General features: G+C 42.2%; 1 protein-coding gene across 1 annotated transcript in view; it reads left to right on the top strand.

Moving 5' to 3' along the window:
* Nucleotides 1-19,685, top strand: part of ryr1b (ryanodine receptor 1b (skeletal)) — a 189,273-nt gene that overhangs the window by 131,922 nt on the left and 37,666 nt on the right. The window contains 8 exon segments of the mRNA XM_084334931.1: nt 379-475; nt 590-699; nt 1,556-1,607; nt 2,212-2,292; nt 9,311-9,410; nt 10,374-10,453; nt 11,618-11,694; nt 14,356-14,438. Of these exon segments, the coding sequence (XP_084191057.1) occupies nt 379-475; nt 590-699; nt 1,556-1,607; nt 2,212-2,292; nt 9,311-9,410; nt 10,374-10,453; nt 11,618-11,694; nt 14,356-14,438 (680 nt within the window).

Below are 19,685 nucleotides of genomic sequence, written 5' to 3'. Positions count from 1 at the left end.
TATTTGGAGAGGAGGTCCTTGTTACTAATCAAGTGGATAGGCTTCTAAAAATCCTGGCTAGGAGACGTACTGTACGCTGCTTAAAAGAAAACAGGCTGTTTCCTCAAATATGACCTTCTTTCTTCCCCTTCATTTTCTGACCTCACTTGTATTATATATGTGTGCATGAATCATTTATCAAACGTATCATTGAACTTGTGTTTTGATATGTCCTATTTATACATTTGTAATAGTGAAATAGGTTAGGGCTTACTCACGGGGCGGGAATTTGTAAAAAAGAATATATACATTGTATTTTGTATAAGCTAAAAGATATATATATACAAATGGCTTCCAGCAAAACCCCTCCATTAAATGCCATGTCTCTTCCCCTCCCAGGCACAGGGGCTCCAACATGTTCCTGGACGGATACAAGCGGAACTGGTTGGAAACCGAGGGTTACTCGTTTGAGGACCGGATGATTGATGATTTATCGGTAACCAAGTCTTTTTACTGCCTCGGCTGGTGTCGTTTTTCTTTCTACATCGATATTCTACACGGGTCGCTTTTTCTGTTCTGAATCCCGACTCTTTGTATCTCCGCTGACTAGAAAGCCTTGGAGGAAGAGGAGGAAGAGGAGGAAGAGTTTAGGGAAGCGAAGCCTGACCCGCTTCACCAGCTGATTCTTCATTTCAGCCGCACCGCTCTCACTGAGAAAACGTAAGAGAGAGAGAGCATCGTTTACGTCGTTCCGGAGACGTCTTCTCTGAATAATGATGATGATGATGATGATAATAATAATAATAATAATAATAATAATAATAATAATAATAATAATAATAATAATAATAATAATAATAATAATAATAATAATAATAATAATAATAATAATAATAATAATAATAATAATAATAATAATAATAATAATAATAATAATAATACATTTTTAAATGTTACTTGTCCTTTTCGGACAAGTTATGTTTTTGTAGGTTTTTATTGATTTTTGCTACCGGGCAGTCCGGTAGAGAGAGAGAGAGAGAGAGGAGGAATGGGAGATAGACCGGGGAAGACATTCGGCAAAGATCACCGGGTTTGGGAGTCGAACCCGGGTCGGCCGTGTTGCACCGTAGTGCTGTATGCGGTGCGCCACTCGGGCGCCCCATAATAATACATTTTAAATAACGTTCTTTTTCATACGATAATTGCAGCCCAAAGTGCTTCACAGCAGCAATGTAGACATACAATAGACATAGGCATAATATTTGCATAACATTGGCAGAATAAGAGCAACGCATAAAGTGCAGACATAAAGATAGGCATACAATGAGCATAGAATTGACACTATAGAAATAAAGCATATCAAATCACAGAATAAAAGTGCATTAGAAGGCTAAGGTGAAGAGGTATGTTTTTATTAAGTTTACTTTTGAAAATATTTATCGAGCTAGCCTCCCTAATGTCCATAGGCAGGGAGTTAACTCAAAGAGTTAAGACTGTGACTTTGTGATGTGTTCTTCAGTGCGACTGATTCCCATCAAGTTCTATCACATTTTGTTCCCATTTTGTCTCATTTCAGAAATCTTGATGTTGACCATCTCTATATGTCTTACGCTGACATTATGGCAAAGGTAAGTGTCCTTAAAGGTGCTGTAAGTGGTATTTTCTTTGTTAAAATAAGTAAATAAATAATAGCTCTAGCTACATTCTGACAGCCATCACTGATATAGATTGTCCACTCAGTAACGTGGGTCTCCCAGTCCCTCCACTCTGCAATAAACACAAGATTTTCTGGTATCCTGTTCCCACTTTATCCAATCAGGAGAGAGAACTCCACTGCAAAAATAAGAAATACAAACTAGTTTTAAGCAAATACAGTATGTGCTTTGAACAAGTAAAATAACCTGCCAGCTAATTTGGCTTGGCAAGATTTCTTGAAATAAGTAAAAATATCTATGGTTCTCTCTCCTGATTGGATAAAGTAGGAAGTTATATCAGAAAATGTATTTCCTGTTTACTGCAGAGCGGAGGGACTGGGAGACCCATGTTACTGACTCTCTTAACAGTGATGGTTCTCAGAATGTAGAGCTATTTAACACTTATTTTAACCCCCAAAAAACACCACTTACAGCTCCTTTAATGGCTACTGAAACAGTAACCGTGTCTTAAGTTCACTTCATTCAGTGACGTGCGTGCCGTCGTCTTCCTCTAACCCTGTGTTTTCTCTCCCTCCAGAGTTGTCACATGGGTGAGGAGGACGGAGGGGGAGATGAGGAGGGGGATGAGCCGTCCTTTGAGGTGCGACAGACAGAGATGGTATGGGGGGAACCAGGGGAAGGGGACACAGGGAGACAGCGGAGCCGGAGTCTCCCAACGACCACACCAAGCCACCACACTTCCGCACAACCCCCCCCCCCACCCCCACGCTGCCACCCCCCCCCCCACCCCCTTTCTCTCTCTTCCAGTCTTCTTCTCGTTTCACTCACACCACTTACTTCCAGTCTTACTTCCTGCCCTGGTGGACTGACTCGTGCACTCATTTTGCTGGACTCTGCCCTGTAGTCTGATCAATGTGGCGGTCTTTTAATTTGTGTTATTTTCTACTACCCCCTCCGCTAAAATCGCATGACGAGTGCAGAGAGATGGTGCGACTAAAGACAACCAAATGAAAACGGAACAGTAGGTCAAATTACACACACACAGCCAAGTCTGGTCTGTCAGTGTTTTTGAACTTCAGCATCACAGGCTCCAACCCTGGTGTGTATCTCCGAGAAGAGAAGGAGAAAACAGACGAGCTTAGCGAGGGATTTTACGAGACAAACTTGTTTTGGGATAATCTTACACATTTAGAGTTGATGTCCTAGTCACACAATAATGGAAAAAATGGTAAATGGTGCATTTATATAGCAGCTTTTATCCAAAGCGCTTTACAATTTTTGGTCCTCACATTTGACCCATTCACTCACACGGCGGAGGCAACCGTGCAAGGTGCCAATCTGCTCATCGGGAGCAGTTAGGGGTTAAGTGTCTTGCTCAAGGACACTTCGACACGCTGCCCGGGAGGAGCGGGAATCGAACTGGGAACCTCCGGATTACCAGACGACTGCTCTACCTCCCGAGCCACTGTCGCCCCCTAATCTTACACATTTAGAGTTGACGTCCTAAAGCTAGTTACACAATCATGAAACATTCAACTCCTTGAAACGCGCACCATTACCTGGCAGCGCAGTGAGACCATTTCAACGTTCTATCTTGAAATGAACACGATGAGTCTTAAAACAAGATCAAAATCCCTTGCTAACGCTTGTCTTTTTTTTGTGTGCAATGTTTTACTAAGATATTATGATCAAGTTGTGATTTCGCCCCCATTGACGTTCCAGTAGCCAGGCTTGGATCCTGTGATGACGTGAAGACTACATGTTGTTATTAGAGAGATTCATTGCTTCTCCTGGAAGGTAGCATCACACCCCGTTGGCAAAATCCTTGACATGAAGCTTTCTTCAATGGGTTGAATGAAGACTTAAGGTACGTTCAGACACGAGGCGAAGCGGACGCATACAGAGTCAACTGAAAGACGCAAACAGATGCAGCTTTGCTCTAGGCCAGGGGTTCCCAAACTTTTCAGGCCGGGACCCAGAAAATAAGGCGTCAGAGAGCCGCGGCCCAATGCACATCGTCTGGCTTTTTTTTCTTTTTTTTTTGCCAGGCGACCGATTTTTTAAGCCAAATATCACTTCAATCCTATTAAGTTAGTTCAAGTTAGTTATTCATTTATATGTGCTATTTATGAGAGGGCTAACTTGTTGCAAAATAATAATGATAATAATAATAGCCTCATTAAAATACTATTGTTGCTTCGGTTGTTTTCAGCGTTTTATGTGCATAATCTGTTATTTAGTTTGAAATGTTCGTTGAAATAAGTAGATTTTTCGTTTTTGTTTATTTATTAAGTTAATATAAAACCATATAGTCACATTTTAGAATACAATAGAATAGAATTTTAGAATACAACTAGAAACACTGTCCTGGCCTGCTTCTAAGTTCAGTGGCCTGACAAAAAAAATTAAAATAAAAAAAAAATTAAAAATAAAAAAATAAAAAATAAAAAAAATATATTTTTATTTTTATTTTTTATTTTTTTTAAATCATCTCGCGGCCCACCCGTGGCTGCTCGCGGCCCACCTTTGGGTCGCGACCCCGACTTTGGGAACCACTGCTCTAGGCGGCGCGAGTGGTGTTATACTTTCAACTCAAGCGAGAAATTCTCCAGGCACGATGGAGCAAATATAGATATAACTCAAATCAAATACATTTTTATAGCCCAAAGTCACAACAAATTGCCTCCATGGGCTTCACAGATCAACAAGAAACATCACAATAGATCCACAATAAAAACCACCATGAAATCCAATATTTTGCAACACCCCCAGACTTTCCCCAATGAAGATAAGGAACAACTCTCTAAAACCTAGCAATAGGAACAAAGGGGGAGAAACCTCAGATGAGCAGTTCAAAGGGGACCCCCGTCAGGGTGTCTGTGAGGGTGTTGCTATGGATGATAGATGGATGGAGAATAGAACAAGCGAATAATTGGTATGCATATGCATATATACATGTAATATAAACACATACAAACATACATAGTAGCAATAATATCTAAAGTATATAAGAATTTTTTTTATATTTTTAATTGAAATAATAATAGAACTAAGAACAAAAAAACATAGGAATACAAGGGCTGGTATGAAAAATAAAGATTTGAACGCTCTGTGGCGTATAGATATTGAACAGGTTACATTTAGAAATTGTCTCATTTTTGTAAACGTCAACAATGCCACAGTTGAGACCCAACTCTAGCTATCAACTCTAGCTAGCTATCAACTCTAGCTATCAACTCTAGCTAGCTATCAACTCTAGCTATCAACTCTAGCTAGCTATCAACTCTAGCTATCAACTCTAGCTAGCTATCAACTCTAGCTATCAACTCTAGCTAGCTATCAACTCTAGCTATCAACTCTAGCTAGCTATCAACTCTAGCTATCAACTCTAGCTAGCTATCAACTCTAGCTATCAACTCTAGCTAGCTATCAACTCTAGCTAGCTATCAACTCTAGCTATCAACTCTAGCTAGCTATCAACTCTAGCTATCAACTCTAGCTAGCTATCAACTCTAGCTAGCTATCAACTCTAGCTAGCTATCAACTCTAGCTAGCTATCAACTCTAGCTAGCTATCAACTGTCAAGCGGGACGCGGGTAAAGCGAGACAATATCTCTCTTGGCGTCGTGTCTGAGCGTACGGTCATGGGTCGTCTTCACCCATCGAACACTCTTTCATAAGCAACGTGTTTTATTAATGATTCAGAGAAGTGATGTTACCTTCCAAGACTTTATTCAGCGGTTAGTTTTGAACACCTGGTGTCTGTGAGTGTTACGGTAACACTCGTGAAGCTGACATGGAACAGGTTTCTATCCTTAGTGCCAGCTCTCCTGCGCTGACCCCGTGTGTCTGTGGCTACCAGCCGTCGGTAGCCCACCCTCTCTTTAAAACCTGCATCACCCCTTTTCTGTGTCTTGTCACCCGGTACTCACTCACCTATTCATTCTGAGGCTGTGTTGTTCACCTATTTTGGACTGATCTGGTTTGAACTCTTAATAACCCTCCCGCCACATTTCCGGGGCATCTATTGATTTTGCTTGTCTTTACTTTGAATTGGACTTCCATTAACAAATCTTCCTCTCTGTACTCACCCAGGACTACAGTAAAAGCCTGCACAGTCAAGCCAGACATACACACTATCTGTGTACTCGGACACGCACGCACGCACGCAACAAACACACACACGCACACGCACACACACACACACACACACACACACACACACACACACACACGCGCACACACTCCAGTAACACCAGACACATATTTCTTCCATAAGGAAAGGAGATCATATTCTCTAACACATGGTTAGGCCTACGAGGGAGGGGGGAGGAGGGATGGGTAGATCATAGACTTTTTTTGAAGGGTGGGGCTGCTTCGGGGGTGGGGCTTCGGGGGCGGGGCCTTGTGTGTTGTGGGTGGGTCATGTATAAATCATGTCAACAGGACGGTTGTTTACTGTGGCTATTGTGGTATTGGTTGTAGGGAATTAAATATACAGGTAATTACAGTAGAATATGAAGGTATACAGCGGTACGCACTAACAGCAGATATTATATATGGTTGTATTTTAGGAGGTTCACACATTCCTTTACAGTCGAGTTTAGAACATTTGTCAACATTTATGTGGTATTATATATTATAATAAATCATATATCATGACGTCACATTGGTTTTTAGCTGATCCTCACTGTGGTCTACTAAATAAAAAAATAAAAACACAGCCATGTAAAGGAATGTCCTTGCCTCTTAAATGCAAACAGAAGCCGGAGTTTAGATGCGGCTAATGTTATGCTAACCGGCCGAACGGAAAGGACCCCCTGCCTTTCTTATAGGAGCCCCTGCAGCTGCTAGCATGTCGGTGTAGGTGCCGTAAGAAAGAGCCGTAGGAGTGATACTGTGAGTGGAGTGATACTGTACCACCTCACAGGAGTGATACTGTACCTCCTGACAGGAGTGATACTGTACCACCTCACAGGAGTGATACTGTACCACCTCACAGGAGTGATACTGTACCACCTGACAGGAGTGATACTGTACCGCGGCTACCGCCTGACAGGAGTGATACTGTACCACCTCACAGGAGTGATACTGTACCGCCTGACAGGAGTGATACTGTACCACCTCACAGGAGTGATACTGTACCTCCTGACAGGAGTGATACTGTACCGCCTCGTAGGAGTGTTAAGTGTTACTGTACCGCCTCACAGGAGTGTTAAGTGTTAATGTACCGCCTCACAGGAGTGTTAAGTGTTAATGTACCGCCTCACAGGAGTGTTAAGTGTTAATGTACCGCCTCGTAGGAGTGTTAAGTGTTAATGTACCGCCTCACAGGAGTGTTAAGTGTTAATGTACCGCCTCACAGGAGTGTTAAGTGTTACTGTACCGCCTCACAGGAGTGTTAAGTGTTAATGTACCGCCTCGTAGGAGTGTTAAGTGTTAATGTACCGCCTCGTAGGAGTGTTAAGTGTTAATGTACCGCCTCGTAGGAGTGTTAAGTGTTAATGTACCGCCTCACAGGAGTGTTAAGTGTTAATGTACCGCCTCGTAGGAGTGTTAAGTGTTAATGTACCGCCTCGTAGGAGTGTTAAGTGTTAATGTACCGCCTCGTAGGAGTGTTAAGTGTTACTGTACCGCCTCACAGGAGTGTTAAGTGATACTGTACCGCCTCACAGGAGTGATACTGTACGTCATGCTGTCAGAGGAGCAGCCAGGCCTGCTTGCTGTAGTCAAACGTTTGCTGCCGCTGGTTTAATGTGAAGAGCTGGAATAACGACCTCCATCACTAATACTCATTGGAAGGAAGAGAATGTGTGTCTGTGTGTCTGTCTGTGTCTGTGTGTGTCTGTGTGTCTGTCTGTCTGTGTCTGTGTGTGTCTGTGTGTCTGTCTGTCTGTGTCTGTGTGTGTCTGTGTGTCTGTCTGTGTCTGTCTGTGTCTGTGTGTGTGTCTGTGTGTGTCTGTGTGTCTGTCTGTGTCTGTGTGTCTGTGTCTGTGTGTGTGTCTGTGTGTCTGTGTGTGCGGGCTGTATGCGTGTATTTGTTCGGAAATTTGTGTGTATCAGGGCTGTCAATCAATTAAAATAATCCATAGTTAATCACATATTAATCGCACATTTTGTATATTGGGTATACTTGGGATATTTTTCAAGTGTTTAATACTCAACATGGGAGTGGACAGATATTCTTGCTTTTTGCAAATGTGTGTTAAATCAAATTAAATAAATAACAAAAATTACAAATATTGTCATTTTACAATATGAGGTTATTTTCACATTCTGGGAATCATCTGACAATGTAAACAAACGTGTCTGTTTAACACATTGGCGACCACGGTTTGCAGTGTAATATGGTTCTGGACGACCAGGGTTTGTCAACAAACTGATGTACTTTCTAACAGCTATATATATACTTTATAGTATTGCTATCTGTCCATTCTCATTGTCACTTGAGTGCATAAACCGTGCCTTCATAATGGCTTAAAGAAAAAAAAAATCTATCGGTTGGTTGTCATTTTATAGCGTCGTGAATATAAACTTTATCGCAGTTTTCGTCTCGTCTTTTTTCTGGGAAGCTAGATATGAGGCTAAAGGCTAGTCACGTTATATCAAACGCCATTTCTGTTGTATATATACGAATGAAATAAAACAAACTGCTTAGCATCCGGACTATTACAGAGCATCTATGGATGAAATGGGGGCGGCGGGGGACGCAGATTAATATTATTGATTAGCAATACAGTGTGCGTTCAAGTAGCCACATTCAACTGATCGATCGCTTGCGTGTTACAACAATGTCCAATCCGGCTGTAATTTGGGTGAATAGTATCCTACCGTCAGGCCATGTGATAGCCGGCAGCATTTCGTCATTATTCATCGGAATCTGGTAGATCGATATGTCCATTGGCTGATCATAAATCCCATTATTCCAGGATGAAATCTGCGTTCGGTAACGTGATAAAAGATGGAGGATGTTCGGCTGGGATCCAGGCTCATATGAAACTCCCCTAGACAATAAAAAAAATTATTTTCCCATTCGGCCTCAATGATACTGCAGTGGAGCGATGGCGCCCTTAAGAGGATCTGGCCGGTATTGCATGTTTCGGAAATCAAATATGCGGGTAGATCCTGCACGTCGATCGGGGACGTTAATACCGTTATTAATATGGAATAAAACAATAACAACTTGCCACGAGTTAACTCGTGGCTCTGGTCCTCAACGGGTGGAATCGAAATACGAGTTAACTCGTGGTTGGGCGGCAAAGTGTTAAGCAACTGGCTCAGGGAAAATAACACAGAAGAAGAAGTCTGTCACCAAATATTTTCTTGTTATATGAACTAGTATGACTGCATGTTTGTGCATTTTTACAATTAATTATTTATTTATTTGCATTATGCGTCCAAAATAATTCATACGCATTTGCATTAATGTGTTATTAATGCGTTATCTTTGACAGCCCTAGTATGTGTATTTGTGTACATGCGTGCATGTACGTGTGTGTGTGTCTGTGTGTGTGTGTCTCTGTGTGTGTGTGTCTGTGTGTGTGTGTGTCTCTGTGTCTCTGTGTGTGTCTCTGTGTCTCTGTGTGTGTCTGTGTGTGTGTGAGTGGGAGCAGCGGGGGGCCGTGCAGACCTCGTTGGCAGGGTAACAGCTGTCCCCCTGCGTCTCTGTCCCGCAGGAGAAGGAGATGGAGAAACAGAGGCTCCTGTACCAGCAGTCCCGCCTGCACAACCGCGGGGCTGCGGAGATGGTGCTGCAGATGATCAGCGCCTGCAAAGGTAGCTGTCCCTCACCTACACACACATACTGTACACACACACACACACACACACACACACACACACACACACACACACACACACACACACACACACACACACACACACACACACACACACACCTACACACACATACTGTATACACACACACACACACACACACACACACACACACACACACACACATACTGTATACCCCCACACACACACACACACACACACACACATACACACACACACACACACACACACACACACACACACACATACACACACACGCACACACACACACACGCACACACACACACACACACGCACACACACACACACTGTATACCCCCCCCCCCCACACACACACATACTGTATACCCCCCCCCCCCACACACACACACATACTGTATACCCCCCCACCCACATATACACACATGCACATTCTTGTGAAATAGGCAAAAAAAAATGATTAGATTAAAATGTATTGTCATTATACAGAACAAGTACAGTACAATGAAAAGAAGCTTGGTATCCAACCAGAGTACAGATATAACAGTAAAGTGCAATAGTAATATACAATGTACAGGAGATTAATCTGGGTATAAAATATATAAATTAGTACTACTGAGTGTAGTCAGATGTATACAGATTTGTAATATGAATACATACAGTGATACAGGTATACAGACATATACATACAGTTAGTAGTCATACTGGCCAGCAGCGTAACTAGTAAGAGTAGCTAAGGGATATGTACAGATATAGATGTAGTAAAAGGATTATATGCAGGTATGTACAGACAGATGTGTATATATATATACGGTAAGAAAGAATCAATATATATATAATGTATGTACAGCATTATTGTACATGCTATCATACATATATATATATATATATATATATATATATATATATATATATATATATAATGTTATATATATATAATGATACCCGTGTCTCCTCTTTCAGGTGAGCCAGGAGTCATGGTTTCTTCCACACTAAAGCTTGGGATCTCCATCCTCAATGGAGGCAACTGTAGTGTTCAGCAGGTGGGTGGCGCTCTAGAGCAGTGATTCCCAGAGTAGGGTCCAGCAGCCCCTAGGGGTCCCTGAAGGGGTCCCACGGGTTCCCCAGCAAAACGAGCAATAGTTGAATTTCACAACAATTTAATTTGCCGGACGTTAGCCCATTCAGATGATGTATGAGAATGACTATTGTGGGGGCGGCTGGGTGGCGCAGAGGAGATTGCGCTCGTCACCAATGCAAGAGACTCCGGTCTCGAATCCGGGTGTCAGCATTGCCTCCGGCTTGGGCCAGTCGTCATACTATCTCCATTGGCAGAGGTAGCGGGTGGAAGTCGATGGGTGGGGATTGGACGTTGTGGACAGCGACTCCTACAGGTCGGTTGGGGGACGCCAACCGACAGGAAGTGGCGGGGGTAGTGTGAGCCTCCCACACGTTACTCCTCGCCACTGAGAGTCCGCGCTGTCTGGTGAAAAGATGCGACAGGCTGCCTCCTCGTGTACCGGAGGGGACACTTGATGCAAGGCTTCTATCCTCACTACAGCCGACCAGTGGGAGGCATAGTCGAGCAACGTTCAAGACAGGGGAGGGGAGAATTGGAAATACGAAATTGGGATGGGAGAAAAAGTGGATAAAAAAAGAGAATGACTATTGTGACCATAGCTGTCACTTTCTCTCCACTGTTACACCGTACACCAGTACTATCATGCACTCTTCCTAATATACTAACTATGCACTCAACACTGCAGAACGCAAGTTTCAACACTGTTTGATGGACATTGTTACTCAGCTGAAACAGTTGTACCCTTCCTGCTGACCTGTCGTACAGAACTTGGAAGTCGCTTTGGATAAAAGCGTTCAGCTAAATGACATAATGTAATGTACAGAAACAGTATAGAAGTTTGGACTAAATCAGATCTAACACCAACATGGGGTCTCTGGCCTAATCTCAATCTATTTGAGGGTCCGTGGCATGAAACGGTGTGGGAACACCTGACCTACACCCTTTTATTTACCATAATTTCCTTCCAAAAATCCCTTCTTTTCCCAAAAATACCTTGCTTACCACTTGTTATTTCGGTATCATAGTAATTTTCATCTAATCATAGCACTGCTCATAAGTTCCATTTGAGTGTTGGGGTTCAGCCAAGGAAATGCTTAATGTCTTCTCCTCCCTGTGTGGCGTGTAGAAAATGCTGGACTATCTGAAGGATAAAAAGGATGTGGGATTCTTCCTGAGCGTTCAGGCTCTGATGCAGACCTGCAGGTGGGTTCACTAGCTACACCTGAGATTCCCCACAACAGCTGTTCGTCATACACACATCAGCCCAACACTGGTACCATGGGAGGTCGGGCTTTCTGCTCATCCGCTCCCAGTCTGTGGAATGCTCTCCCTGATCATCTGAGAGCAGCACAGACCATGGCTGCTTTTAAAAAGGGCCTCAAAACACATCTTTTTAATAGAGCCTTTTGTTGATTTTTATCTAGTTTTAGCCCCACACATTTTATGTTCTTTTACTCTTTTACTAGTTTTAGCCCTTCACATTTTATGTTCTTTTACTCTTTTACTAGTTTTAGCCCTTCACATTTCATGTTCTTTTTACTCTTTTACTAGTTTTAGCCCTTCACATTTCATGTTCTTTTTACTCTTTTACTAGTTTTAGCCCTTCACATTTCATGTTATTTTTACTCTCTTACTAGTGTTGATGTTCTTCTACACTGTAGCGCCTTGAGATTTGTTCCACAAATATAAACCACCCCTACAAATGTAATATATTATTATTATTATTATTGATGATGATGATGATGAAGACTTTATTTCAGATTCAAAGTCAATATTACACATATACAAAACAACAACACAAATACAATAACAAAAGAATTTTAATCGCCAAAAACGCCGTAGGACTTCTTTCCCCGCCATGCTCATTCTGCCAAAGACGCCGTACCACGTCTTTGATATCAATATTTCAAAAATCTGTGATCGAAATCATATTTCTCCCCCGGAGACTTGAGATCTACTGTTGAGCCCCTCTCAACTCTCCAACGGTTCAAGAGCGCCATCTGGTGGCCGATCGGCGGATCGCCCAGAGCGGAAACAGGAAATGGAAGCTGGTGCTCATTTCAATTCGGTCCGATCACTCGGTAATAGTCCCAGGACTCAAGCTAGACACAACGGATAGCAATCCGTTACCAATAACTCGATAAACAACATGATTTGGACGTATATACTATTATACAACCTGGAAATGGATAGCATATTTCTACATCCCATAATAGGAATATTTCTGTTCCACGCTCATCGCCCAACGCTATGAGGAAGCTACGGTAAGATTCAGCGTTATTTTTTAACGTGTTCGATACTAACTGCTCTAATGATCATATCACCAACACTAGATGAATCATCTAACGTTGGCCACGGAATTATAAACTACCCCCCGGTCCCCCCCCCCCCCCCATCCGGTCAACATCAGATGATCAGTAGTAACTTCTAGAAGCACGTCCATTTGAAATTTTTTATCTCGCACAGATTCCTATCAAACTGTATTTCATCATCAATATAATGCATTTGGGGCTATAAATCACGTTCTGGAGAAAGCTGCAGAAAACGATAAAAACATACTTATACTTTAGACTGTATTTTAGTATGAATATGTGAATGAAAAAGTATAACGTTGCTACACCCTGAACAATAGATATAGGACGTTGAATGGGCCATAGTAATGTCAATTTAGCAATACAATTTAAAACGTAATAGCCCTTCAAAGAAGGTAAACATCCCCATAGACAAATAGAGCTGGTGTGGGATGGTTTATTCTGAATTTAAGCCTGGCGATCAAAGTGTTAATGTATTATTACAGTTAAGAGGGTGACTGTGTTGTATTGACTCTGTGAGTTTGTATTGTGTCACTGATGCAGTTAAGAGGGTAACTAAGAGGGTGACTGTCATATTGACTGAGTTTGTATCACTGGTGCAGGGTTTGATTGATTGATTGATTGATTGATTGATTGATTGAAAATTGTATTAACAGATTGCAGAATGGGTACAATACAGTACAGCTCAATACACACAATTGTTAAGGGGATGCAGACCAGAGAAAGACTTTCGTCTTGTTTACATCAGGGTCCCACATTTTCAATTCATCATAATTGACTGAGTTTGTATCACTGGTGCAGTTAAGAGGGTAACTAAGAGTATAGTGGCTATTTACAAACAATTTTGTCTTTCGTATTTGCCACTTCCACTCCGGGGATAGCTTTAGTCTACGCGCACATAATAAAGATTCTGATCCATCCGTTTGGCTGTCACAATGAATCAATCATTTATTTCCAATAAGCAAAACAAACAAAACTCGTATGTCTAATACATGCGTCCGTTGCGTGCAGTGCGTGCGTTCGTGCGTCTGTGCGTGCGGTACAAAAACGGTTTGCTTTCCCGGTCCACGTCTCCTACGCAAGCCACCACCCCTTATCAAGGTAAACCACACAGGTGGATAGCTCAGGTAGGTCTCTTTAAAGGGAAAGTGCACATAGTTTCAAATCATAAGAATAGTTACAATAAGATAATCAGTGTAAATAATATCATGACTTGTCAATCAAATGATCAGTTTTCGTTTTCATATTTCGTAATCCATAAAGCATTTTCATAATTCAAATAATTGCATGATACAAACTCAAAGATTAAATAACTCAAGAATGGCTCCTACAAAGAGGGTAACTGTCATATTGACTGAGTTTGTATCACTGGTGCAGTTAGGAGGGTAACTAAGAGGGTAACTGTCATATTGACTGAGTTTGTATCACTGGTGCAGTTAGGAGGGTAACTAAGAGGGTAACTGTCATATTGACTGAGTTTGTATCACTGGTGCAGTTAGGAGGGTAACTAAGAGGGTAACTGTGATATTGACTGTGAGTTTGTCCTTGACAGCGTTCTGGATCTGAATGCTTTTGAGAGACAGAACAAGGCTGAGGGACTTGGAATGGTTTCAGAGGAGGGCACAAGTGAGTATGGTGTTAAGTAATGTATGCCACACTGCCACACACTCACTGCCACACTGACATGTACACACACACACACACACACACACACACACACACACACACACACACACACACACACACACACACACACACACACACACACACACACACACACACACACACACACACACACACACACACACACACACACACACACACACACACAATTTGTTACACTTGATGTTTCATCGATAAAGATTGATCCAATTATACTCAATGACACTAACTGCATTGCATTATGATCCAGTCTGTCTTAGTGTGTGCTTGCAGCCCTGTTTAAACCCTGTGTTACCTTGTGTATGAGTGTGTTTGCCTTGCGTATCCCAGGGTTACAGGTGTGTTGTCTATGTGAGTGATCTGAACAAATAGAGTGATGATCTTAGATTCATGAAAGCATCGTATGAATCCCAGTGTTTCCGAGTGTTTATGTAAGAAATGCCGTCCCCTGAGAGCGCCTGCACGCGGGAAGCAACCTGGCTGACTGGTCGTTCCGCTCACGTATGTTTTCCTGAGAGCTGGTCAAGCCCTTTTGGGTCACTGAGGCAGAACATTTATTCATAGAGCTGTCGTCCCTTCAGTCGGGGAAAACCATGGAAACTATAAAAGAAGGAAGGGTTCATCACGTCACAATACCAGCGTTCTGTGCTCTGCCTGGTGCCAGTTCTATTGAAGCCTGTATTCAAATTCTAGATATACATATCTGAGGAAATAGACATCAAACTATATATCAAACATTAACTAGGTTAGTTAACAATGCAACACATTGCAGATGATTCTGACATCCAAGGTAATAACCTGTTTACATGACATAAACGTGGAGACAGTGATCCCATTCAACTCAATGCCGACCCAACTAAAAGTTTCCACACGCGCTACACGGTGACGTGACGACCCTTCCTTCTTTTATAGTTTCTTTGGGGGGAAAAGAGGAAGCGATCAGAGATCAGATCGGCTGTCGGTTGTGAGAATGGGTTTTAAGCAGAGCCCAATCGCTGAACACAGGAGAAGAGAGAATGGAGCGTTTCAGGATGTTTAATAGTATTCCCAAGTAGGCAAGAGTTACATCCAGAAATGTACAACAGATATGAATTGGGAATGTTCTTGGGGTAATGGGAGCAGGTGCACTCCAGTGCTACTGCGGACGGAAGACACGGGTCCGTGTCGAGAGAGTGAGCAGGAACTCCTTGGTAAGCTCCAGGGGGTCCAGACAGGGGCACGCTGGCACGGAGGTCCTGGGCACAAGAGAAGGAATGTTAGAACAGGGAATAATCACACGGGGTGTCTAGCAGGTCTTCGGACTGAGGCGCCATAACTAGGTAATGATACTAACACCACGACGACTTCTGGTCAGCGTCGTCCGGTAGAAGTAGGGTCTTCATCATCAGGGGATGGGATACAGCTGTGAGGAGTGAGGTGCCTGGCAGCGTGCGAATCAGGGGATGAGGTGCAGCTGAGTGGAGTGACCATACTGTCATGCACTTGTCCTAATAAACTAACCTACACTGTAGCACTCAACACTTTGATGAACATTGTTACTCAGCTGATAGAGTTGTGCTCTTCCTGATGGCTTGTCGTACAGAACTTGTAAGTCGCTTTGGATAAAAGCGTCAGCTAAATGACTAAATGTAAATGTAAATGTGAGGCTTCCGTGGTGGATGGAAGGGAGGATGAAGAGGAGTAAGGAGGGTGTGTGGTGAATGTGAGGGGGGAATGAGGAGGAGTGAAGAACGCTCTTGCTGTGATTATGACATCGGTGGACGATGATCAAACAACAGTCATTATACTGTCTGTGTTGAAAATGAATGGACCCCCAGTGACCCAGAGTTGCTTCCTGTCTGCGCGCATTGCTGATGACGATGAGATTGCTGGACTCACACTGCCTGTCTCTCTCTCTCTCTCTCTCTCTCTCTCTCTCTCTCTCTCTCTCTCTCTCTCTCTCTCTCTCTCTCTCTCTCTCTCTCTCCCCCTTACACCACATTCACAATGCCCCTCTTAACCCTTACCCCTCATGCCCCTTCCATCCACCCCCCAAACTTTCTTTGGTGCTCTCACGGTTTTCAGATATGAAGATAGAACGTGGTAAATAAAAAGCGTTTTCTCTCTTTTCCTCTCTTTCTCTTCTGTCCTTCTCTCTTTTAGCTTCTGTTCACATGACTACCCCTTTCCCTTTCCCTGCCTTGTAATAGACAATATTATGCATTTCATTTCACACTCAAGGAATCAATGAAATCAGGCTTTATAATCACTTAAAAACTACCAATTGTAGAGGGTAAAATGTAATGGTAATTGGAAGAGTTTCATACAAATATCTTTGTTACAGTATATTATATGTTATTGTATCAATTCTGTTTTGCTTGTTGAGTTATTGCAAGGTTCTACTTTCATCCTTGAGTGCTTTATCGCAGATTTACTGTAACTCCAATAGACCTGTGTCTGATCAATAAGGAGGGGAGGCCGTCCTCTGCCTCTCCTGATCACTTAAATAGACCACAGAGAACTCTGCCCACCTTGTGTCTGAACTCAGAAATGAATTGCAGCCTTAGTAGGCATTCTCCCAGCCCCCCCGCCCCCCCCCATACAAGCCCCACCACACGATAGGATCATTCATCTTCCCAAACTCTACTAACCCACCCCCAGGATGCAACACGTGGCTATTGGACCACAACATAAATCCCTCCATTCACTAAAATCCTTCTTAACTACAATATAACTTCTCATCTTTTTCTTCTTATCTCCTTTTTACCAAAGCAGTGCCAACGGATGTTCTCTGGTTAATTGGGTTTATATGGTTTGCAAAACCGTTTAACGTCAATTGACCATTATTCAGGCGGCGGCCATTTTACTCTTGTGCCATGCTCAGGTTTGGGTTCCGTTCCACCCTGTTCAGGAAAGGAATCCAACCTGAGCATGTATGATGAATTGAAAATGGGGGACCCTGATGTAAACAAGACGAAAGTCTTTCTCTGGTCTGCATCCCCTTAACAATTGTATGTATTGAGCTGTACTGTACTGTACCCATTCTGCAATCTGTTAATAAACTTTTCAATCAATCAATCAATACTGTAAGAGCAAAATGCCAATGTGTGACTATGGTCAATCGCCCTATTTCACTATACACACTGCTATGCAAACAGAGGGTGTCATGGAGGGGGATTAGCTCGTCAAAATGAATGGGTATTTTGCTATTTCTGGCTATTGCAATATGTTTGGGGTCAATTACAAATAATTTGGCAATTAAAAAATAAGTAGACTAATTTTGATACAGCTCTTGTTGTTTTCAATGAGATCTACTGCCATTTACCCCCTATATGCATTCTGTTTCCATAGTAACATCACAGTGAAATAGGACTATTTTACAACAATTGTAATAGATGTTCCTGTGTTTTCTATAGACTTATTTGACAGAGAGCATCTTGAGGTGGTACCTTAACCACAAAAGGTATTGCTGTGTTAAGAAAGACACGTAATGGCAAATCACATTTTAACAACACACGTTTATTAAAGGGAAGGTCCACCCTAAAATAGAAGTTATTTCTATGGCGTTGTACGTCTCAGGTTTGATTGGTGAATATGGTCCTCTTCTTAAAGGACCACACCGGTGTCGTTTAGACTTCTCGTCATTTAGACTTCTCGTCATTTAGACTTCTCGTCATTTAGACTTCTCGTCGTTTAGACTTCTCGTAATTTATACTTCTCGTCGTTTAGACTTCTCGTCATTTAGACTTCTCTTCATTTAGACTTCTCTTCATTTAGACTTCTCTTCATTTAGACTTCTCGTCGTTTAGACTTCTCTTCATTTAGACTTCTCGTCATTTAGACTTCTCGTCATTTAGACTTCTCTTCATTTAGACTTCTCTTCATTTAGACTTCTCGTCGTTTAGACTTCTCGTCATTTAGACTTCTCTTCATTTAGACTTCTCGTCATTTAGACTTCTAATCATTTAGACTTCTCTTCATTTAGACTTCTCGTCATTTAGACTTCTAATCATTTAGACTTCTCGTCATTTAGACTTCTCGTCATTTAGACTTCTCGTCATTTAGACTTCTCGTCATTTAGACTTCTCGTCATTTAGACTTCTCGTCATTTAGACTTCTCTTCATTTAGACTTCTCGTCATTTAGACTTCTCGTCATTTAGACTTCTCGTCATTTAGACTTCTCGTCATTTAGACTTCTCGTCATTTTACCAGAGACTGTCCCCGTCTTTAACTAACGTTGTGTTCATAGGTCTATGAAGTGTATGTTTTGGTAGATCTCAGCCTACCTTTCACACTGCCACTGATGTTGAAAAGGGTTGCAGATATGTTTCATGAAACCTGAAAGTCGCTGTAGGTAATTTACCCTCAAGAAAATCACTGTATTGTTTATTTTCGCTAACGTTACTGTATTACTGTAGCCATTCAAATTCACACAGCAAGCGGAAGCACCTGGGAGATGATAACCAACACAATGTGGGGCTTCTAGCTGAGCGTAGCGACTTTAACACTTTCACTACCACACTACAGAAGGGTTAACCCTTTCACTGCGGCAATACAGAAGGTTTTTTCACTGTCACACGACAAAGGGTTAACCCTTTCACAACCACACTACAGAATGTTAACCCTTTCACTACCACACTACAGACGGGTAACTGTATGTAGTGTGGTAGTGAAAGGTTAACCTTCTGTAGTGTGACAGTGAAAGGGTTAAAACAGTTTCCAGAAGGCCGAGTTACATACTAGCAACTTTAAAACAAGTATCTCCCGCCCCTTTTCAACATCCGTTGCAGTTTGAATGGCGCTCAGTAAGATAAGCTGAGATCGGCTAAAAGAAAAAACACACTGTATAACACCTTCGAACACAAAATGTATTAAAGACGGGGTCAAAATTAGACTGGTATTGGTCCTTTAAGCTGAAAACCTGAGAGACAAGACTGATGAGGTCACCGAGAGACTAACCCTGGAGCTTCTCCATAGATCATGAATAGTGGAACAACTCTCAGGACTCTATGACTCATGGTGATTTTACTGGGATGTGGGTACAGTTTGTGATTCAAAGCTGTTAACCCTACATTTGATCAATTAAATGTAAATAAATCGAATTTGGGAAATTCCGAGAGCCCACAAAGTTGGTCAACTAATCTCTTGTCTCTTGATGACGTCACAGATTCAAGTCTTGAGCCCGGCTTAGGGACACAGTTGTATTATGTTTATGGATATTGGCTGAATTGTAACGGATC

The sequence above is a fragment of the Notolepis coatsorum genome, assembly GCF_963971535.1.
Source record: "Notolepis coatsorum genome assembly, chromosome: 1".
Classification (NCBI taxonomy): domain Eukaryota; kingdom Metazoa; phylum Chordata; class Actinopteri; order Aulopiformes; family Paralepididae; genus Notolepis; species Notolepis coatsorum.
This window is presented reverse-complemented; position numbering and strand designations above follow the sequence as displayed.